Source organism: Lineus longissimus, chromosome 1, assembly GCF_910592395.1.
Source record: "Lineus longissimus chromosome 1, tnLinLong1.2, whole genome shotgun sequence".
NCBI lineage: Eukaryota > Metazoa > Nemertea > Pilidiophora > Heteronemertea > Lineidae > Lineus > Lineus longissimus.
Window position 1 is genome coordinate 9,785,075 of NC_088308.1, and position 24,347 is coordinate 9,809,421.

At 41.8% G+C, this 24,347-nt stretch overlaps 1 protein-coding gene across 1 annotated transcript; it reads right to left on the bottom strand.

The window, feature by feature from the left end:
- Positions 1-4,365: 4,365 nt before the first annotated feature.
- On the bottom strand, positions 4,366-22,830 carry LOC135499048 (uncharacterized). Its single transcript, XM_064789690.1, has 12 exons — positions 22,780-22,830; positions 21,565-21,626; positions 14,962-15,033; positions 13,779-13,994; positions 13,038-13,311; positions 12,513-12,684; positions 9,084-9,237; positions 8,829-8,900; positions 7,284-7,421; positions 5,979-6,125; positions 5,294-5,353; positions 4,366-4,643 (listed from the first exon to the last, which is right to left on the bottom strand). The coding sequence occupies exons 2-12, from the start codon at positions 21,623-21,625 to the stop codon at positions 4,483-4,485; spliced, it is 1,527 nt and encodes a 508-aa protein (XP_064645760.1). The 5' UTR covers position 21,626; positions 22,780-22,830; the 3' UTR covers positions 4,366-4,482.
- Between the last annotated feature and the right edge of the window lie 1,517 nt (positions 22,831-24,347).

The window sequence follows — 24,347 nt, forward strand, 5'->3', positions numbered from 1 at the left end:
TAGCTGCTGCCTATAGTCTCCCTTTAACTGCGGAACACTTCAAAGTCGATAAAATGCCATGTTCCACCTTTTAATGTGTTCAGACCGCCATTTTCAAAATAATCAAGTCAGGACACTGCCTTCTAGTCTCATAATAAATTTTGCTTTCCTCAATAATAACATTTCTTCTTCTTCAATGCTTTCATCATTCCAAACTTCTCCTCCTCTGACTTTTACAGGGGTACAGTCATGGCAATCAAAACCCAAATACTGAGACCAAATGCCTGTTGACTGTGCTTTAAGAGAGACTGGCGCCATGCCTAGTCTCTCTTAAAGCACAGTCAACAGACACCAACCCCCTCAGACTCAGAAACCACAAACGCCCAACCCTTCCTGCTACCTTAATACTTCTGGACGCAAGGGCCCAACGCGCCGCGTAGCGGCAAAAAAGCGAAGCTGGCGAAACATTTATAACGGGTCACCGTCACTTATTATTGGACTTATAGCGCATTTACGGGGTTGCAACTATTTTGCTTTATAGTGTCACCAGGAAAGAAAAGCATGCGACCTAACGCCGATCTATTTGTATAAAGTGATAATTGGAAGGTATATAGTAGGAAATATCAATAAAATAATCATTCCATGTCGTCTTTTGAGGGCATTTTTGATTGTAAAAAATATATGTGTACGTCACCGTAGTCTCTGCAATGATAATTTTATCAGAGCAGTCTCGCGCAAGTAGAAGTTCTTTACCTATTAGTTCTTCACTTATTAGTCTCAACGTCTGGCGCAAAGCCAGACGTTTTCCATTACGATTTCACTACGATGCTTGACAAGAAGGAGCAGTGCGCGAGATATGCTAATGAGCAGACTTCCCTCGCTTGAGTTTCTGCAGAATGTTCCATATCGCGCTAAGCTCATCACTGCTGATTTATGACAGGCGTGCAACGGTAGGTATCTGCTCCCCAACTTCCACCCTAATACGGTACAATAAGTTACCATTTGATGGGAATGGGACAATGCCCTCACTGTGTATGGAGTCATAGGGATAAGAAGACATTATTCATTAGTGTTGGTACAAGTGATTTTGCCCAAAAAGCATGCGCATTCAAAAAACAAAATATGCAAGGTATTACGTACAGTACATGACCATGACGACGTGCAGAAAGTGCACTGGCCAGTGCATACCCTATGGCTATGTACTAGTAAACATGGTAAACATGAACAACATCATTATTCATCGGCAGTTCATTTTACTCCGAGCTTTTCCTGAAACATATAGCCATGATGATTAGGCCTACCATGTACCATGACCAATAACAGCACTAGATCATGTAGATGTCAACAAGTTCACATGAACCGTATAATCCCGCATGGCGCATGTGGGGCATGCGTCTAAACCAAAGCCCCAAAATCACTTGTTTTGGTCTATTTCACTTGTGTTTCCCCCCTCTCCCAGTCCATAATACATTTACAGTTTACAATCCCCGATCATGGCCCAACAAAAGGTCATCGGTTGACTAAAGGAACACAACTGTTCAATGGATTTATAGTTGAATGCGATCAAACTACGTCTTTTCAATCGTGGATTGTAAATTTAACCCCCATGGGCCTAGGGAAGGCCCTATAACAATACTTTCGACACAGTTATTATCTCCGCTGCCTCCACCATCCACCATGTTACACACAGTGCTCACTGCTGATTCTAAAATGCGCCACCTAGTCAAAACAGGACATATGTTCTTCTAGGAATAGATCTCTTTCCAATATTTCGTCATTCCACTGTCGTCATCACCTCATCATACTTTCATTGACATTACAGGCACACATCCACAGAGCACTCTTCAAATCATCTACACAGTGGTTATCCAACTAGGATTATAAAGGTAATTTCTTAGCCCCGCACAGTGGGTTTCAGTCTTGATAAAGGGGCACTATTGCTAGCAGCTAGGTAGGCAAGATAAAGTTAGCCGAAGTAGCCGATAGGGGTCTCTCACCCCTCAAAGTCCGTCACAACTATTCAAGTTTGTACAAGGAATACATGCAGCGCTGACTCTAACAAGACCCAATGGGAATGTCGCACAGTCATCTGTCAAAAACAAGACCTATGTTGTAGTATGATCTCTTGCCAATATTTAATAATTGCACTATCGTCATCACCTCATCATACTTCATTGACATTACAGGCACAAATTGACATAGACCTGACCACTGTTGCAATCAACGACACAGTCGCTATCCAAGTAGCATTATAGAGGTAATTATCATTATCATACCTCATTAGCATGTGAACCAATCGCGTCGCGTCCTTTGCGATCACGGCAAAGCCTCATGGAATAATGTCTTTCACCGTTGAATAATTTTTCATATTCCATGCCTACAACTTCAATTTCTTCATATTCCATGGCTAGAAGTTCAATACTAATATAATATCCAAGATAAAGTTACAAGAAGTAGTCAATAGGGGTCTCTCACCTCTCACTGTATGTCCATACTATTCACGCTTGTACGAGGAATACATTCAATGCTGAATCTAACAACACCCAGTGCCCTTACTCTGTATATTAGTCACTGGAAGATGGCCCATTTCACTCCTTGCTTCTACTTCACCTATAGTCTCATTGCAAACGCCTCACTTCTATGATATCACATTCACTTTCAGCTGTCATGCAACGCAACAACTGTGCTATCTGCCATCGCACATCAACGAAGAAGTGCAGCCGCCCACATTCCACCTCACGTCTGTCCGACCAGCTGCAATCCTCGAGGACGCCCCACTGTACCACGATTTCACTACGATGTTTGACCAGAAGGAGCAGTGCGCGAGATAGGCTAATGAGCAGACTTCCCTCGCTTGAGTTTCAGAAGAATGTTCCATATCGCGCTAAGCTGACCACTGCTGACCATGACAGGCATGCATTGGACTGGTACAGGTTGGAACTGAACATTGAATATGCTGGTGGTGACGCTTTCTGATGAGAAGTTGGTCGTGACTGATGCAGTATCCTTGGACTTGTCCACACCATCGTTCAATCATTGCTCTCTGAGCTGCCTTGATTCTGTACTTACCCAAATACTAAGACCAAATGCCTGTTGACTGTGCTTTAAGAGAGACTGGCGCCATGCCTAGAGATATGACTGACCCCTATTGGCAAATTTGTATGACTTTATCTTGCCTACCTAGCTGCTGCCTATAGTCTCCCTTTAACTGCGGAACACTTCAAAGTCGATAAAATGCCATGTTCCACCTTTTAATGTGTTCAGACCGCCATTTTCAAAATAATCAAGTCAGGACACTGCCTTCTAGTCTCATAATAAATTTTGCTTTCCTCAAAAATAACATTTCTTCTTCTTCAATGCTTTCATCATTCCAAACTTCTCCTCCTCTGACTTTTACAGGGGTACAGTCATGGCAATCAAAACCCAAATACTGAGACCAAATGCCTGTTGACTGTGCTTTAAGAGAGACTGGCGCCATGCCTAGTCTCTCTTAAAGCACAGTCAACAGACACCAACCCCCTCAGACTCAGAAACCACAAAACGCCCAACCCTTCCTGCTACCTTAATACTTCTGGATTTAGTTGATGTATCAGACGCTACTAGTTGCAGTATGAATCACCTCACACATTTAGGCTAACAGGGATGCCTCGTATTCGTCTTTCAACATACTGCAGCGTATTGATAGTAGTGTGGTGAGGCGGACCTACTGTCACAGCTTGAATTGGCCGTCATTGAGTGCTGCCGTGAAATAGCTCATCCACGTAACTTCCGGACTTCTGAACCTTTCTTATATTGCAAAAACTCGGTAGATATTCTTTGTCGGAAATACTTTCTCCAAAGGCGAAGTGCATTTTGGTGTTGTTAAACCCACTATTTTTTTGTAGAGTGTGGAATATGGCATGTGATTCGGTTCGATCGTGCAGACGATCATTTGCTGTGAGATATATTTTGCCCTTTACCATTTTTGAAAGGCTCAAAATAGGAAAAATATTCACCTTGATGATATCAAAAAGGGTAACATTAGAGCAGGTTCGAAAATTTTTAGGAAATCGTGACATTTATGGCATTTTTTCGAATATTCTTGCTGCGTAAATTTGTGTGCACTTCGTCTATGGATGCCAATATTGGCAGAGAAAATATGCTTCAATATCAATGTACTTGCATGCCTTTGACATGTTTGAGAAAGACTTCTACACATCATGAAGGAATGAAAAAAGGGCTGCAAGGCAGGACGACCAGTGCATCAACAAATGACTTAGGTCGTTTTGCTTTCGCAACCCTTCAAATTTGAAGACGCAAATCCGACAGTAGGCTCAGATGTCCTCACCCCCCTCCCCCCCCCAACAAACCAACCACTGAAGAAATGGTTACATTATTCATCGACTTTATTCTTGAATTTCAATCGATTTACAGTTCATAAGATCCAAATCAATCACTACTAAATCGATTGAAAATATGCCAAAACTCCTGACGATTCTTCCCGTGACGTCACATATCTTCTTCTCATGCCTTTAGTTTTCTGCAATCTGTGTACATAGGTTTGCCCTTGTACCTGCACGCGCAGTTATACTTGCCATCAATTAACCTAACCCTTCCTCCATCCTCGGTACACTTTGAGCTAGCTTTGTATTCCTCGTCCCACCAGCATCTTTTCCAGCCATCTCCTGAAAGACCATGATCGAACAGTTACGTTCACCCGACGGCCTACTCCACGTATCACGCGCTATTCTTTCTGCCTGGGTTAGGGTGAACCATCAATACTTCACTACCCAAACATTTTTTGAAGGAAGATTATTAAAGTACAAAAATAATTATTTCAAGTTCAGTTCGTACATTGTTGTTTTAAAGTTGTTTTAACTATCCTGGATACGTGGTTGATCCAGAAGGCGGTGAACGATGACCCTCTACAGCGTCTAAGTCCTTCAAAGCTTCAATACTCCTTCAATGACACGGGTCTATTGTTTAGCTTAGCATCTACTCTGGTTTTACTTCTGGTGCATAAAACAATACCAGGTACAAAAACCTGTAGAATATTTGTTCTACCTGTGAGCTGTATCATGTGCTTTTTAAAAGTCTCAAATCAAACACAAATTATTTCATTTGTACATGTTCGTGATTATACTCTCATTCATATCTAATCGTGTCGATTTCCTTTATAGTTGTTCAGGCAGTGTGCAGAGGTGACACCGTATCATGTAAGCATCCGTCACCCCTTCCAAATGTCGGAGCGAAACTGGCGATATTAAGTACATATACATTTGTACGAATCAAATAATTTTTTTTTCGATTAGACACCGTGGTCATGCGAACCTACCTGATTTACACTGGGTCTCGTCCACCGCCTTAGATGCTTTAAAAGTCCCATAGTCCTTCTCTGAAAATGGATATCAAAAGCGCTTTAGAGGCAGTATAAAATGGTATTTTGAAAGACCATTCAGTACTTTCAGAGCGACATGTACGTCCGTAACACAACTTAAACGCAGTTCCAAGGTGAAGTGATGACATAACAAAGCACCACGTCAGGATGTTGAGCGTGTCATTGTAATTTTTGGCGGGGCGGTTCACAACTTGTCGTACTCTTCTCCTGGACACCATATGTCAGCGTCAGTGTGCGACTATTACAATAACGCTCGATGTGAGGACTGTATGAACTAAACGATGACTATAGAACGATGTATGACGATGTGATTTCTACTACAAGTAATTTGACGCGACCAGTCTTGGTCAAACGCCCGAACATACATGTACATGTAGTTCTACCGAAACCATATTCAAACTCTTAACGAGGTACAGATTTGGCATGCGACTGATCATTGAGACAATTTAGGGTATACCGCCAAATAACAATTACGCTAGTTTTCACAGGTGACCATTGCAAGGCAATATCAATTCACGCAGTGTTTAACATTTCAGCTTGAAAGTCTAACACTTCCTTATACGGCGCTAAACAACAAATCCTAATCACCTTCACCGTTTATAAAAATGTTTTTTACACCTACCTAGGTAATATTTACACTTGGTGCATGTTTTCCGGCATTGTTGAATGGCATAGGTGATGTTGGCGGTACAAGTGATATTCTGACAGTCGGCAGCCACATCACCACAAGTCAGGATTGGCTTCCCGACAACCCTCTTGCCTTTATTAGCTGCATGCATGAAAAATCAGCGATACTTATTTCATGAAGGTTACAGCTTGGTCAAGTGTGTGATACCATTGGGGGAAAAAACAGGGACAATTCTTCTCAAATGCAGCAAATCGATCTCCGAACACAAGTGCCAACAAGCTCCCACTTGAAATCCCAACGACCATCGGCGTCCGCATTTCGTAATGTTAATTTCCAAGCTACTGTGACGCCGACGACGATAGCCGCGTGTCGGAGCCTTTGAGATTGTAGTCTGGTGGTGCAATTTCGTGGACATTTCACTTCGTGAACTCGCATACGGAAAACAATTGTTTTCGCTCTTTTAACATGGTCTAAACTAATGGTCAAAATTACCGTACATTGTACCTGCAATATCATGAGCACTGGTATCAGTTTAGAGATTCACAGAAAATGTCATATTTCATACTAAAATTCGTATCAGTATACATGCAAGTTCCATTCATATATCCGATTCTAAAGTTGGGTAACTCGTATTAGTTTAACAATCAACTAAAGGTCGACACTCATGTATGGGATTGTGGCGTATAGCTCAACTTGCTCTCACTATTATTCAATGGAGAAGTTTTTGCACAAATTTATGATCCGTACGTTGCATGTAAAGCATTTAAGTGACTGCAGTGTCCACAAAAAAATAAAATTATTGTGGACTGCTTAAAAATAACATTTTGTTATTGTACAAGGTCCATAAAAAAACCGAGATGATCCAATTCCTGGAAACCCATTATATCGCAGTAAACTAAATTCTGCTGTAATCGATGCAGCTGTTCAAGTAAATGTGACCACTCGACTCTCTGTTTGGAGGGTAGGATTGAATAAAGGCTTATTGAGTGGTCTAAATGGCCTACGCGTTCGAACCACAGAGACATATCTTATTTCACTCTAATGAGTGGACTATGAGCTACTGTCATAATTGAGGATTGTCGTTTTCCTACAAGACATATTTAGACCTTTCAAACCACATTCGTTTTGGTTGGGCTTGGATGAAACATTTTTTCACAGTAAAATCATATATTGACTGGTCTAAACAGAGTATAGACAATTATTGATAAATTGTGTGACGTATAAGATATCCAACTCGAATAGACCCGGTTTGGCCAAACTAACATCACTATAACATCACTTTATGAATTGCTAGCTCACCTTTACCACTGTACTTGGTTGCAGGTAATGTGCACAGCCCACAGGCTTTTTCGCAGTTCCTTTTCATATAAACTGGATTTCTCGTACATTCCCCGTGTTTTGCCCAATTCTCGCAGTCACGGTTTTTGTCGAAGCAATCTGGAAAGATGCAAAGATATGCAATGAAATGATGATTTTGTACTACGGGCGTTGAAATGGGAGTAAATTGAAAGAACAATGTATAATGTACCCGATAGAGAAGAACGAACAGCCCAAAATAAAGCTGACAGGCAATGTGTTGTGTTCTTTTAATCGTGGCATGGGGCTCTGTTATATAGTGAGTTCTAATATAGCGCCTTTCACTAGCTGTATTTCATGTATCTCTACTGTCTCAAAGCGCTTTATAATTGCAAAAACTAATACCCAGCCTAACCAGAAACCTTTCTAGGGGACCAAGTGCAGCCATAATCTAGCGCACACAATGACATTTCATGCCAGTTGAGAGTTACAAAGTGATACCGCTGTGCCACCGCAATACCACTACTGTAACGAACAAGGTTTTGTCCTACGCTTCTAGTTAGCAAATAGGAGAGCGATTGTGCCCGAATATGTAAATACGCATGCACGCAGATTCCATACCCCCAGAGGCCGCTTTTAATAGACCGTTTCCGTGTCCGTGGGACTCCATATAAACATGCTTAATAAACACAAGCAAAAGACGAGAGAGGAACGCAAACCCCGTTTATTCAGAAATATGATTTACTTAATTGAACAAGGAATGCCAGAGTCTTGAAAGGTCAATGCCGGGCTTAGCCGGAAGCTGCACATCGTTACCGGATCAGCCTCCATGTTAACGAACCCGCTAGGCAATTTTCACAAGGTGCGGCCAGTGCTATATAGGCCTACCGCGTTTCAACCATCAGGTAATGAATCAACGGCCGACCCGCATCACTGAACGCATCATCAATGATGATTAAACCCTCGATCAGTTCAGGAGATATAGCACTTTTTCTGTTTTCGGTTTCAGCCACCTAGTGGCAAAATCAGGAATCAAACCGGACCGAACTTTGGTCTTCCAGGTGTCATTACATAGGAAAACATATGTATCAAGCTTCATGTCATATAATAAAAATTTACCAATGATCAAGCAGTTTCCGTGTTTTCGATTTTAGCCACCTGATGGCCAAACCTGGATTCGAACTGGACCGAAATTTTAGTCTGCAAGGTTTCATACGAGCAAAACATACTAGTATAAACATGTACCTCTCTCATCTTTATACTTGCTATAGTAAATTAGCTACATGTACTTTGATTTTTGTAAATAAAGGAAAAACAAGAAAATCTGTGCATTCTCAATTTTTTAATCGGTCACAAAAGTTGGGCTCTCAGCCTTATTTGATTTTTCAAAAGAATTATTTTTGGATCAGCATGATTAACCCATTTTGTTTGCGGGAAATATTGAGTATGGTGTTCCAATGAATAATTCAGGCCGCAGAAGCAATTCGACAAGTTCAACGTCTAATGAATTTGAGCTGATTTGATTACAAAAAGCCCCCAATGACTCACCTTCTGAAACGGTAAATACCGTACTCTTCGTTCCATTGCAGTTCATCTTCAACACTTGTGCGTCTTCAAGTTCTAGAACGAGAAACATAGCAAGAGAACTAACGGGACGAGACGAATCCTAAAAAGTGTTTAACATGGCTAGTACATGTACTTCTTTCTACATGATCGGTTACCCGGGCAGGCTTTAACGGAAATTAAAGGTGGTCGCCCAGATGGCCACATTAAAAAACCAAGGGCACGGCGAAAGGTTCCTACCTCTTGAACTGTAGCATCTTTTGAGATACTTGTTTTTACACGGCCAGATCTCCTGGAGAAGCTTGACGATCCCCATATCCTTCTCCTCCAGTACTGCCCTGTTGGGTACTTTCGAGCCTAAATTATCATTAAAGAAACTCTGCGTTGCTTCTGCCTGGTGATTGCGAATGGAAAATAATAGAAATGTACATTTATATGAAAAATAGCGGCGATAATGTCGCTACCTCATATTGAATAATAAAAGGAAGTCGTTAAGATGTTTTTAATTCTTCTTTAAGTTGAAGCTTTCTTGAAGACTTTTTGTAGGACTTATCCTTGTTTACACTATCTGTTGAAGGTTTGTTCCTGGGTCAAGTAAAGCCTGTGGTCTGAACCTAATCTCCAGCGGAAGACAAAACGAATGTCTTCTCTGAACACCCAGATTTGTCCGGGGAAAGTGGCGCGTTATTTCGTGTTATTCAAGAGAAAAAAACTGTTTCTTTTAAGGTTGTATATCTTGGAGATGGATTGGACAAAGAGAAAGTATGTACAATTTGTGCACAGTCAGGCTCAACTAACATAAAAATATTGAGTAGATTTCAGCACGGTGGCTATTGTACTATACGTTTTACATGAGACTTGTAAACTGTGTGAGGTCATGCTCAACAGTTTTCCCAAAAGTGCATGACGTCAGGGTGTTCTCAATTGCAAATGACACCCATTTCAAAATGCGTTTTGAAGGCGCTTTTCAAAGAATGACCAGTTGGTGCTGTACATCACGAGAAAGGCCGTGATCTCCTCTTTCTACACGAACTCGTCTCATTTATTTAATGAATACAAGTCAGTAATTAGCGCACGATTGGCTCCGAGCACATGAGACCACCTCAAACTAAAAATTTCAAACCAGACATCACTAAAAACCGTGATTTTATAAAATGTTCTTGTTGGTACTGTATATCCAAAAATAAAGTTTTTTTCTCGCGAAGCACCATAGCCAATGCTCGAGAAAAATGCGAAAAAAATGTAGTTTAGTCTGTTCATTTTCGAAATATTTCAATTTTTCTCCAAAACAGGAAAAACACACAAAACTAGACAGTGCAAAAGCTGATCACCCGGCCGACATACACACTCCAATGCAGTATTAAACGCCTACGCCGCCATCATTACGATTATGTCTTCATTCATTACACCAATCTATTGAACAGTGCACCTGGTTTCAGAATCTCTGCATGACATGTCCATGCTCGTACAGGTGCTAGTTCACTGCTAGATATAATAGGAAGCAGGAAATCCAACATTTCTTCGGAACTACGGTAAGGGAATGCAAGGAGAATGAATCCTCGGAAACTCTTTGAAGCCAAAATATCCGTATCAAAATTCACGTTTTCAAGCTAAATTTAGTCACGAGCAGGCATGCAATATTAAGAACTTGATGACCGCACAGTTTTTTACTTCGACTCATTTATTCATGCGGTACATGTATTGTTAAATGAGACGTTAAAAGTTAGCTGCTTGGCGTTTTTGGCCCGAAAGAACTGCAAAAATCTAATTAGTTTTCGCTTAAATGACGGCATGATTCTAAAATATCCACAGCAAATAATTTACTACCTCAGGGCCGTATTTAGAGGGGGGGCAGGGGGGGGGGCAGCTGCCCCCCCCCCCCCCCTGTGCAATAAATGTTGAAAAAAAAATTTTCAGACAGTAATAAAAAGACAAACTAATCTTAGCCATAGCTTTACCAGCATGATAGCAGCATATTATGGATAGCAGATGTTATCAACTCAGGGGCAACCCTTAATCTGACCAGTCGAGTGCCCTGACCCTAGTCTTCTATGGTTATACACAATGATGCAACATTAGGTAAAGACTAGCTATGAAAAACTATGAAAATTAACATTTTCTGTCCAAATGTGGTATTTTCGTAAAATACTTCATAAAAGTGGTCCTTTTTTAGAGTAAAAATACTATTGATTCACACTTCCAAATGCCAGGAAAATGCCATTTCAGACCTTTTATTTTCAAATTTTTCTGGGGGAGGGCCCCCGGCCCCCCCCCCCCCCGTTCGGATGCGCCTGCGGCGCATGCAGATCGCCTTCGGCGATCTATCCCACTGCCCCCCCTGGACAAAAAAGTTAAATACGGCCCTGTACCTGTACTCAAAAATGGGTCCAGGCTGTGCGGAAGTATGTTTTAACGAAATGTATGGACATCATTATTGGCTGTATGATCTACTATTGGCTTTATAGCAATTGCAACAATAATTGATGCGGAAAATATGGGTCATTTTCTAATAATCAAACTATTGACGCGTGCATCATCATTATGTAAAACCTAAAGCGCTCAGAAATAGTAATGACGTAACACCAATGACGGCCAATCATCTATCTGACCAAATCACTAGTCAAATCTCGTATATAACATTCAAACAGATGTGGTGTGATATTCTTGTAGCTAATTAATGTCGATGTTGTTGTTGTTGTCTTTTTGTGGTCTGGGGCTTTTTATCCAAAATGAATTATTTACCTATTTTCAAGGAAAAATAATCATTAACTTATACTGTGATGTCAAGGAGTCGAACAAATGTCATGACTGTTTAACAGTTTCAACAGCCATTGTGCGTAGACATGCGTAGATATATTTGCCACTTTTTGTTTCTACACCTTATGGATAAAAGAACCTTACAGTTCTGAATTACCCAACACAATATGAATCAAACTTGGCTTCGTTCGGCGATTTCCGTTGGTCGTATTTCGTATAGAATGTGTATACACTCAGTACGACCAGTCAGACAAATATCCAAGAAAGACGTGTTTCCCGAAACTGAACGCCCGGCGGTTCGAGCACAGGCACCGCGTTGTCTGGGATCAACCCGCGCCATGTCTAAAAATAGGTTTTCGCAAACAAGCGCACATCTACACGTCATGTCCTTGTTGATTTCAACAATGAGTTCCCAATTCGAGCGTGTAGTCCCCCGAATTGGCGACAACTCGCTGCTTTAAGCCTGCAGCACACTAGCCGCCAACTTTGGCGACAAGAAGCGTTTGGCTGACGCCTCTCGACGCCAAAGTTGGCGGCCAGTGGATCACGGTCAGAGCACACCTGCCCAGAATTGGCGACCAGTAGCGTCTTTTCCGCCACTTTAGGCTGCCCTTTTGAAATCATGTGATATCAAGACGCAAGCTGATTGGCCATAGCCTCGCCGCCGACGCCAAGTCAGGCGGCCATCCGTAAGACACCTGGCTTCTTCTTGCGTTCAAGCGCGGTGACACGCGTCAAAAATCAAACATGTTAGTTATTTGGCGTTTAGTTGCGGCAAGTGGCGTCAAGTCGCGTCCGCCGACGCCGTACGTAGCAGACTAGGGGTTTTTCAGGCGTTCAGGACTCTTGCGGCAAAAAACGCCGGTGAACGCCGAAGTTGGCGGCTAGTGTGCTGCAAGCTTTACTGCTCACCCAATATTCTCCGCTGTTGGTCATGGCGTATGTCGAGTTCCACTCTCCACTGGCCTTGGCTGCCGCATATAACGCATCCAGTCGCTCATCGAAGTCAGGAATGGCATAACGGGCGCCATGTTGAGCTACCCCGTGGGCTAACTCGTGAAGAGGAATGTCCTCAGTGGTGTACCTTTGCAAGTAACAATGTGAATCATTAAGCGGATTTACAAATTAATACTGGCCAAATTTCTTCCAAATCAGTCCTCGACTTAAAAAATCTGAAATATTAGGTTACCACGTGCTAGAAGAGGAAAAAACCTGAGGGACCATAATGGCTACATGAGTGTTTGCTTTTATCTCGATCTGTTTGATTCCTAGTGCAAATTAAGTTTATTTGTTAACTGTTTGTCTGACACTGGCTTTTTCATGGCCGCGCCCTTCAATAGCAGTATACAATTACTGAGGCGTGGAAAGGAAGGAGATGGGGTTTTCGCCCCGCTTTTAGGAAAAATATTTGAAATTGACGTAGGTCACACAGCTCACCTGTCTGCCTTCAAGCATACAGTATTTTCCTCACCCCCAGTAACGATTGGCCAATCGAGTGTTGGCCCAAGGCCTCGGGCTCTCCCATCCCAGTAACTATGGGGTGTCAGGTGTTTATGTTCTGGGATGTCTGAGGTCATTTCATCATAAGCCATAAGACCGAATCGAGTATACTTCTTATAGAACATCTCTCGGACATCGGGTCTATCGGCAAACAAGAATCGAACCAGGTAACACGCCCGACGTAACGCAGAATCGGTCACTTTCTGGGAACCTGAAAAAAAGATGGTTAATGGATATTCAAGTCTTTAATGAACTTATAAGTTATTTTTGAAATACATGTATCTGTCACACCAAGAACTGACCCCGACGAAACAGTTTGCTGATGCCCCTAACGAATTAGGCTTTAGGGGAACTCTCGTGATTATGCACCGAATGTTCCTTTCGAAAGGTAGCCCCATGAAACGTAAAATGAACAAGGAGTCCCTAGCAAGTGAATGATCACCACGGCCCGGTAAATCAAAATAAGTTAATCACCTTGACTAAGGAGCAGCTCCAGTTACTAGAAAAAGCAACAGAACGCTACGCCGCATTGATCATGTTGATAAAAAGAACGGAGCGTGTATTGAGAAGAATTACGGCGGGAGATACGGTCTGTTTTGTGTGCAATAGTCTGAAATGCACTGGTTTCCATTTTTATGCTTGGTGAATTTGGATCTTGTCATTGGAGAGTAACCTTACCAATGATAGGGATTCCATACGCGTGGGTATATTTCTGGTAGAAGACATCAAGTCCGTTTGGCATCATTATCTCAGGGTTTCGGAGATCTTCTGGGACCGCGGTGACAGTGGTGCAGGCATGCGTCTCTGAGGCATGGCCGGGCCGGTCAAAAATAGTCACGGATCTCTTGCTCAAAGGCCTTTCACCGGCATCGTCAGTTAGAATCAGTGGTATTTCTACAATGACATGAGGGAATGGTGTGGTGTGACGTGATTTGTCCGTCGCAGGCAAAGGGACTTCATCGTCTTCGTCAAGGAAAAAATACCTAACTGAAAGGCCACGATGGGGAGGCACAGGCTGAACCTACACAGACGGAGGATCATCCATGGCTTGGTGTACCTTCAAACTTTAAGAATATCGGTGGGTGCTAACCCCATGCAGTAAACCTTTATATCGAGTTAATAATTTCAGTCCATTCGAAAACCCCATGTCCGCAACGTTTTGGGCTCTGGAGGGCGAGCAACTGGTCGGATTTCTTAAGGTTAGGTTTTTATTGATGCTTGGCTGAAAACCAAACAGGATTCTACTCGTTCAGCATTCTCAGTGCAGACTGAAATTTAAAAAATGTCTTCACTGAAGTCCGATGGTCATTTGAAAGGTATGCTGCGCATTCCATATTTTGTTTCTGAATATTCCTCATTTATTGTTGGGACATGAGTAGATGGACACAAAAAAGTTATAGCTCGAACATTTAATCGAGAATGGGAGAAAAACAAACCGTTACAGTGCGGAAAATGTCCAAATTCAATGCGCTACGTTAACGTACACAGATGCATACAAAGAAATATCTCGTGAACATGGTTACTGAAATGAAATGATCCCGTTTGGTTTTAAGGGTAAGACCAATAACCAACCAAATTTCATAGAAACCTGACCCAGAAGTCCCGCCCTCCTGCGCCTTACTAACAATCCGGGTATGACATTACGAATAGACTACATGTACATGTATAAGCCATGGAACGAGACTCACACAAATGACATGTTGCTCCCCGACACAGTACATGTATATGTTTGAAATGGTTGTCAATTTCGCTACTAATTTTTAGTATAAAATCAAGATGACTGGATTAATATTCAGTGTTACGCTGGTATAAACAACCGCAGTCTTTCATTTTCTGCAAATGCGATTCAGATTGAATTTACCTGGGATTTTGCCACTGAATTCGTCGAGTTCTCGGCGATCATCATCATCCCCTCGTTCATTGCGCTGTAGGCCTGAAATGAATATAGAGTGGGAACAGCGCAGCGATCTGTCCCTGACCTTCAGAGAGGCAAACACGGCCGTGAATCAGGATGGACGAACACCAGTAATATGACACTGACACCAGCTACTATACAGACCGTCAAGTATAGGCAGGATGTCATCTTAGTTCAAAGTCCGCACCGGCCGCATAAGAGACTACAACACTGGCTACAGCATTAACCAGCTTTTTTAGTGAGTCCCGAATCGGAAAGATAAGGCACAAAATTGATTGAATTGTTGGTTGACCAAAAGGCATAATCATTTTGGCTAGTGCTTGAAATCTAAAAGCAATTAGAATTTGTTTAAAACGAAGTGTATGCTAATTTCAAGGGGGTGTCTGTTCTTTGTTTCCTAGAGAACAGCCTTCCAGGTTGCAACTGGGCATTTACGATCATTTTGAAGATTTTAGATTTCAAGTTCTAGCCAAAACGGTGGTACCTTTCTCAACCCTTAATCAATCAGGCCGGTATCGGATTCACTTTGTACTGTACGATAGTCGAGTATATTGGGACAGCTCAAAAAACAACACAAACGTAGAAATTCCCTTGATTACAGAGATTTACTGAAAATACAAATAAAGACAAGTACATATGTAAATACAAGTACAACATCAACATGTGAAACAATAGCCAACAAGTACAGAAATAATAGCCAACAAGTACAGAAAATAAACATTAGAAAGACCAAAGACCAGAGAAAAGAAAAAGACCTAACTTATCCTATATACGTTTTTACAATAAATTCCCCCACCACATCTAAAGTGCATTATTGTTTGTAAACAAACCAGGTAGCAAAAAGCCAGAGCTGGGAATTCCCAAAGATTTGCATGATAATGAGGGAAATCCCAAGGAAAACCCCCATGTAAATTAACTTATAAAGGGACCGCATGCTCTGCAGGGCTGCCTGAGAACATGGACACTGGAAAGTGGTTTAGGGCTGCACAAAGGGGCACAAGAATCCTTCCTGCGGACCGTTTATACATAAATCATATTAAAAAAAGGGTTCTATACATATTATTTAAGCTTACCAAGCGATTTGTGTGCTGATAAGGGGAGCTACCCTAAGGAAAATCATAACTTGAAACTGGTAAAACTAGAAATGAATGAGTAAGAAGAAAGCAAAATGGTGTAGATCAATAAAAAGGAGGCTAAAAAGGGTCCACCAGAGCAAAGGGGTTCACACAAGTAACAAACAGGGCTCATTAAAAGGGTTTACAAGGCGGGAAATTCAAATTCCAGAGAAACACGGAAAATGGCCACAACAGAGTAGTTTTATCCCTCCGACACTATATATTGCAACTAATCATTGAGTGCAGCTAAGATGCGGATTTTGACACTTGCGGAAGCGACTGTTCATCCTGTGCATAAACATCCAACATGTCCAAGTTTCAAGAATGACCGGTTGTCTTGTGCCCAAGTAGGCATTAACGACAATATTGTGTAATTCATGTATCATAACTCACCTTCGGCACAGAGAAAGGCAATCACCAGCAAAAGCAACTTGACAAGGACTAGCGAGGTCATCCTCACGAGCTCCAAGAACAGAGTGACGAATACTCAAGTTTCTATGGATTATATACATCATATTCTAATTAGATTTGCGCCCCCCTCGTCTTGTTAAAATTAACAAAATAATGATCTTCTTTTTATTAAAAACTATGAGTAAAATTTGCTGTCTATCAATATTTAAAGGACCATTGGTATTATTAAGGAGAATATAACCCAGCTGTCGGCTGCCCAGTTACCCCCTGCATGTATTCTACATAAGTAGTATCCATCAACAAATTGCAAAAAAAGGAAAAATTCAAAATCTGACTGAATTATCGTGCTTTTCCGATGTTGACTCCGATTTGACCTGAGTTAGCTCTCCATGCGTCGACCCTTTCCATGTGGAACGATGCACTAGAAGGCGTTTCCTGGAGTTAGGATCTAGGTGCACTCTCGTGGCGGGAAAGGTCGTTCGCGCCAGTACTTGCGCGTACTGAAAATAACGAATAACGCGTTTCTACTTTCTAAGAGCTGAAACAAAATTGGAAAAGCATCAAACAAGTTCAGAAAAATAGTTTACTCATCAACCAGAAGAAGAACAAACATACTGCAATAAAAAGCCGACCATTCCTTTAATTAACAGCATCGCTTATTTGTATTTGCAAACGGATTTAGTTCGAGGAAGGCCGTGGGGAGCAGTGAGGGCAGTTCGATTGGGATGGTCCTCAAGTTTGCTACTTCCCACGGACAACAAGAATACAGCTGACGTGCCCAGGATGTTTATTGAAGGATTTTTTTTTTAAACGACGCTCACTGTCGTTGATTAATCTTTTTATTAATTCAAACTATCCAGATGTCAATTGTAAAGATTTTAATATAAAGAGACCAAGGAAAGCAGTCTTCTTTCAAAGACGTACATTCCGAGTTTGATGTTCTAGGAGTGTTTTGAGCGACATTGGGGGGGGGGGGGGGGGGGGGGGGGGGGGTTGAGAGGGTTGAGGGGCTATGCTGTTGACAGATTATTGACCGAGTAGTAGATCAGTTTCACAATAAGATAATGACCCATCTAACAGAGTTTTTCCCGTCTCCACCAAATGGCATGACACATCTCATTTTGCAAGATGGCGACCGTCCCTGTTTCCAACTGCGCTCTCTGAATAGATCCCTCCTACATACCTTTTCTGAATAAATCATCCAAAATGTGCTTTCAAAGACCTGTAGGCCTAAACGCGTTTTTTTCTGTTTATCTGTTCTTTTTATTTCGCGCACTGCTTATGCCGCAAGTACCACGGCGCGAGATAAAACGAGATTGCAAGAAACGTCCTCGTCCCTAAGATCCGTAAGCCAGGCAAAAAGAAGCTGGGTGCTGTTTGTCTAGTGTAATGGTACCCAGGGTGCTTATTGTCCAGTCGATCTCGAACCTGGGTACCATTTGTCGGCACCCAGGACGACATCCACCCCTTCAGCCCCACTGGAGAATGCCAGCACGACGAGGCATGAGAGGTAACCCAATCCTCAAATTTCTGGTCTAAGGGACAATGCTAGCAAGGCTAAGCATGAGCATCCTCTTCCGAACAGGGCCTACAACACGATTTCCCCTTACGCATAAGTATGTATCGAGTGAAATGGCCTGATATTGTCAGAATGAAGCATGGGAGGTAGCCATATATCCTCTTGGGAAAGTCCTTTGCAGATTGCTAAAACAACTGAGAATGAAGGTAGTCTAACCCTTCCCCGACAATGCATCAGTGCCTATCTAATGGAGGCTCCAGTTGTAATTATAGGCCTCATGTGCGAGCCTGTTGGGCCCACCTTTAGGTTTAATTATGCGGTAATCATGAACGGGTTCATGAATTGAGAGGTGTGTCAAAACTGTGCGATGTTTTGGGGTGTTATGAAGCTCTAGATATAAGTATGATGTAAACAGGCACCACGGATAATTATGTTGCACGTCATTATTCTGAACTCCGTTGTTGTAAATAAAACTTATGAATTAGATATCAAGTCTAAGCCTCTGTTTCTGAGATCATTAGTTCATTGGTCCATAAGGATAAGATTGGTGACGGATCAGTGGTATTGTACCTGACGAACTAGTTAATATCGTCGATATTTGGACGCCCAAGGTTGTGACATTGTCTTTATCGGTTATAATGGTGACGCCTTACCGCTCGACCAGGTTTTCCGCTACTCTGGTATACAGTACATACTTGTATAATTTGCCGCATCCTCGGCCTAGTAAATTTTCTAAGTCCATATTATGGTTCATACAGTCGGAGTGAGTGTGTCTAGAAGAACAGCCGCTTATAATAACGCAAATCCCGGGGTGATCATGTAACATGTGTAGTGAGAAATGATATCCAAAACCGGGCCTTAAAGCCGTAATAAGTCCTGAAGATGACCTGTTATGAATTTCTGTGGTTTTACTTGGCTATGGAATTATTGCTTATTCTTTTGATGACATTTCTCGATGTAACTGTCGCTTCTTATACTCATGAGGTAATCCTTTGACACTTTCAAAATTCTATGAAATTGAGATGTGACAATGTCAAAAAGTTATAAAAGCAAATGCCTAACGACAAGTATTCTCACCTAAGCAGAATTTTAGCCATGAAACATAAATGTTGTCAGTAATTGAATCAATAAAGTTGGTTCTTCCAAATGTCCTTGGTCCTGTCCTATCACTGCTTCTAAATGGGTACGACAGCCGTTTCATGTAATTGCTCCAAACGATGCGCAAAAGATGATCGCGTACCATTTTGTTTAATTGCCCATGATTGTTAACTTTGTTCTGGCCAACGTTCAACAGAAATTTCACATCGCCCAGGCATAGACGTGGCCACATTCCCCAGCCTGAATACTTCCCTCCGCAACCAGTATGTCATGTATGAGTGGTCCTTTGACACACCAGTATGCATGGCTTTATGGCGGTGCTCTTCCTATTTACCCCCACTTGAAATACTCGGACGGCTGCTCAGGCCGCGGCAAATCATACAAGTAGGTACTGTATATCGACCGGTTTTATGTGAAGCCACACGATGAATACGTTTTGTGATTAAACTTTTTCAAATACACGACTTGTATAAAAGTTTAGGCCGGGTCTATTTGGTAAGCCGCTCGCCGAACAGGCATCTTTGTTTGTCCTGTTTGGAGAGCCGCTTGCCAAACAGCACTAAAAAGCCACCCTGTTTGGCAGCCGGGCTTGCCAAACAGAGCAAAATTTCTTTCCTGTTTGGCAAGCCGATGAATAAACCACGCCTACTCATGAATATGCATAATGGCGTATTGATCTGAAAATGGTCTGTTACTGCGGTTTTTCCTTTAGAGTAACCAAATTCCTCTGAAGCGAAATGACGGCAATGGCACTCGATTGCCGTGTGCGTACGTTCGATCATTGAAGTTTTGTGCATAATCTGAAAACCCTTTTGTGCATAATCTGAAAATACTGACAGATGCACACGGTCTCAGATAACCGAATGGCCCCGGTGTCAGCAACCTCGTCCCCAGGGATTCTCGTGTCATTTTACATTGGGATTTCTGATCATGTGTTACACTGGGTACGAGGTTACAGTGTTACTAACTTATGAATATTAATGAGCCCTTGGGCATTTATAAATATTAATGAGTTCGGCTCTCCATTCAGGACAAAAAAAGTCGCTGTTTGGTAAGCCGAGCTTGCCAAATAGTCACTTCCTAAAGTTTATGATTTGTGATTGTTACAATGAAGATAATTTAATGTCGGCATATACCTGTCATGCTTGGTATGTGTGATGTCAAATATGTCAAAGAAATCAATAGATGAGATGATCATAATCTGATTTGTTTATCAGACGACTATAACAAGTCTTAGTGGAGAATTATAAAGGTATTTCTTCGACGCTGTGTAAAATATTTTTTTAAGAAAAAGACTATATTTCACTGCAACTGAATGTGAGGTGCTTTATAGACTCGAATACGTTTTGTTTACGTTGCAGCGTCGCGCTAGCCGGATGATAATATATGGGCGGTTATTTCCGCATTAAATGATGTCCTAAAACGCGTCTTTATAACTGGCGACTCGTGTGTGTGTGTAGAGCAACCCGTGCGTACAGAGCAAAACGCGCGTATCTAACTCACGACCCCTACAAAGAACATAACGCGAATGTATAACTACTGTCGCATAAACGTGCCGTCGGATAACTAGTGTCGGATAAGTGCTGTCGGATAACTGCTGTCGCATATAAGGTTCCTCAGCCTCCCGCATCGCGGCGCTAGTTATTATTACTTTTGTTCTAAGCGACGTAATCCCGAGTTTGAGACAGAAGAGAAAAATGGCTACTAATCAAGATCCACATGTGCTCCAGCGGGCAGCACGCATGCTGCAAGACGTTGTGAATTTGTTGGGCAGGCCTACACAGAACCAGGTCCCTCTTGATAATCGGGTTGATAATATTGCAGCATCTGCAGTGCCTGCTACTAGTACTAGTAGATCTACGACCTCAACCTCCACACCTGTACCTGGTGGTAAGAATAAAATTGATGCAATAAGGATACCGGTACATAGTGTACTACATGTATATAAGGGCCTCGGCCTACAAGCAATAGCCTAATTATTCGTTTTAATGTCGTCCTTAGAGCAAAAACAATAATCATCAAGACACAAGAGCGCCGCGATGCGGGAGGCTGAGGAACCTTATATGCGACAGCACTTATGCGACAGCACTTATGCGACACTAGTTATCCAACACTAGTTATCCGACGGCACGTTTATGCGACAGTAGTTATACATTCGCGTTATGTTCTTTGTAGGGGTCGCGAGTTAGATACGCGCGTTTTGCTCTGTACGCACGGGTTGCTCTTCACACACGAGTCGCCAGTTATTAAGACGCGTTTTAGGACATCATTTAATGCGGAAATAACCGCCCATAATAATAGTGACTTCGCGTAATACAATTGAAAGGCTTTCTTTGTCGTGCCTGAACTAGACCGGCGCTGGCCCACCCAACAAATGTCAGCTCGGTGGACTATACCTGAACGTACCTGATGTGACTTCGACGATGACCGCTATTAGGACAAGGCAAAAGGGTAGAAGATATTTCATCCTGAAACAAACGGAACGATGATGTTAATCAGTTATTGCGTCGAACTGAATCTTGGTAGCTGTTTTTAAACAAAGCCTTTGTGTAGACTGATATTATGAATACACATAAGGTCATTTGCTTGCATAATAACTGCACCGACAATTTCTATTTACCTGAGGCCTAAAAAAATAGAATAGATACGAAGACGTAGGACTTTAGGTTATGCTTTTTCACTTAGCTGAAATGTGCAATACTTTTCTGTTTCTGTCAATCAAAACAATCCTCCTGGGATGTAAAAGGAATATGAGTCGTGTCGAGAATTCTAAATCCTGTCTGTTTTACTTTAACTCATGTACTTATCTCGCCTCTTCGTTCCAATATTAGCTGATAGTTTCCGGGGTAGTTTGACGTTGCCACAGTCAAAAGAAAATCTTTTTTTGAATTTCTGACTGTCGGCCTCAACCTGCTTTCGAATAGCATTCGAAGCGAAAGGCGTGTATATATAGGGAGTTTTTGAAAATGCCCCGAAACCCCGACGTGAACGCCCATCCAATTGTTCGACCGCGCGCCTGATAATGATGGCAAACAATGGAATAATAGCGTTTCGGGCGCTTAGCGAAAACTCCTTATTATAGAAGAGGCTCGTACGGTTTATGGAGCATTTGACGCCCAAGATTGTTTTCCTACATCGGGGCATTCCGTGCTCACGGGCATGTAATGTAGCACAAGTGAGTCGACGGTTTAAGGAATTGATACCGAACTGGAGGTATTGGTTGTCTCACCCAAACCGCGAGGGTGGAGCTAAAATGTAGACCAAAACCGAGGCATACGCCATTCGTTAAAAATTTGAAATTTGTGAATTGAATTTGAAAATTTCCAATTGCGTAAATACGTACTATAAATTTCAGCATTGCCATTGTGTAGACATACTATGAATACCAAGTTTCAGCAGATTCAATGCATAATAACTGCACTAGCTAAGGCATTGTGTGCATGTATTTCTGCATTTCTATTTTCCTGACCACCGATAATTATTATTCCTATTTAGAGGCTTCCGTCCTCACGGGCGTGTAGTGGATAAAGTTAGTCGACGTTAAGAAGACATAAACCCAAGAGTAAAATAGTAAAATAGTCTGGTGATATTTTTCGCAGTACATGTACGTGTATTTCTTACCTGGGTCTAGTTTTCGGGGCCGAAGTTTGAACAACCGTCCTGACTGGTGTATGGCGGATACCAAAATGATGATGAAAGTTCTTGGGAGTTCTTAAAATGAATTATCAACGTGCCGGATGGTCGGGAGGTGGAACAGAAGAGTGAAGTGCAGAATGTGGTAGTTCAGATCCTGGCGCTTTTTTAAAAATTAACATTCGATGTTTTTAACCACGGGAAACAGATGGGCGAGGGTTCTCCTGCTTACCAAATTTGAATAATTCGTGTTTGATGGACGTTTGAAGTACACGTATGATACTTGTAAGGACGGAGTAAACCTAAACGTATGCATGATTAAAGTATAAGACAGATGGTCAATGATAATGTTGGCGACTGCATGGAGTATTGCCTTGAAGCATCAGATATCGTCTGCCATGTTTTCGACTTTTGTGATGATTCATGCGCACTGTATCAAAAACATGGCAGAACGAAAGATAGTACGCAGTGTCAACAATATTCATGCAATTACTAGCTAAGAGACTGGTAGACCGATACATAAGGGAAACCCATTTACGTGCAGCTGGCCGATATAAAAAGAGCAATAGAAAGCTAAAATGAAGGATGGCTTATTTGCCACGATATAAACTAAATGACCACTGGAATATAGTTGACCGATTTTAATAGTTGGTTGCATGTTGGTTGACGCCTGAGGATTTTATATATGATGAAGCACCCATGGTACACTGTCATTTCATACCATTTATCCCTATTAAACTCGATACCCACTAAAAACTGCCAATTTTAACGTTTTAGAGAATTTGAAGGATCAATGGAGGTTCTATTCTTGCATAGTGATGGACAAGGTGTGAGTACAGTTACGAGTCATTGACTAGTGTCTTTTTTCTTCAAATTTCTTACTTGGAAATAATATTCGTCTTTTAGAATATGGAGCATGTGCTTCTCTGTCTTTCTCAGACAATCTTAGGGTGCTGAGTCTTGTATCTCTTTTGGGAGACTGATAATTACTTCATCTAGATCTTTGTATTGCGTAGAATATGCGTTGCATTATTTTAGTCTGACATCACGACATACATGTACTAGTACAGCGATGGCGATATTTGGTTACTGTATATTATTCCTGAGCACCAACATTTTGTTGTTGTCATACACAATATTTATTGCTGATATGTTAATGAATAAGGAGAATCAATTGTTGCCACGAGTTACCCAATACAATCGTGTGTAAGGACGCTTAGAACCAGCTCATTGCTGGTTTATCTTGGCATTGCAACAGCTAGTTGGCCATCGAAAAAGGAGGCTTCATAGCGTGATAACAATTAAGCTTGCGATTGATCGGATTCCAACACAGAGAGAAGGTTGTTCGAAAGCATTAAAAATCCATGGAATCAATGGCAGCAATTAAATATTCCTATGTCCATGAGGTACAATGTAGGCGGAGATGTGATAAGCAAAACCATGACAACAGTATTGGTCTGAACGTAACCTCGCTCACACATTTTTAAGTGGCTTTTGTTGCTGTCAAAATCTTAGCTTGGCTTGACTAGCCTGCAAGTGCGTGGTGGCTCCTGCGG

What these genes read in the sequence shown, in the direction of transcription:
- LOC135499048 (XM_064789690.1), bottom strand. Translation starts at nt 21,625, where the DNA reads ATGAAATATCTTCTACCCTTTTGCCTTGTCCTAATAGCGGTCATCGTC. An exon ending in CATCGTCGAAGTCACATCAG is followed by an intron (nt 15,034 to 21,564) that starts GTACGTTCAGGT and finishes TATTCATTTCAG; the next exon opens with GCCTACAGCGCAATGAACGA. An exon ending in CGAGACCCAGTGTAAATCAG is followed by an intron (nt 4,644 to 5,293) that starts GTAGGTTCGCAT and finishes ATGGTCTTTCAG; the next exon opens with GAGATGGCTGGAAAAGATGC.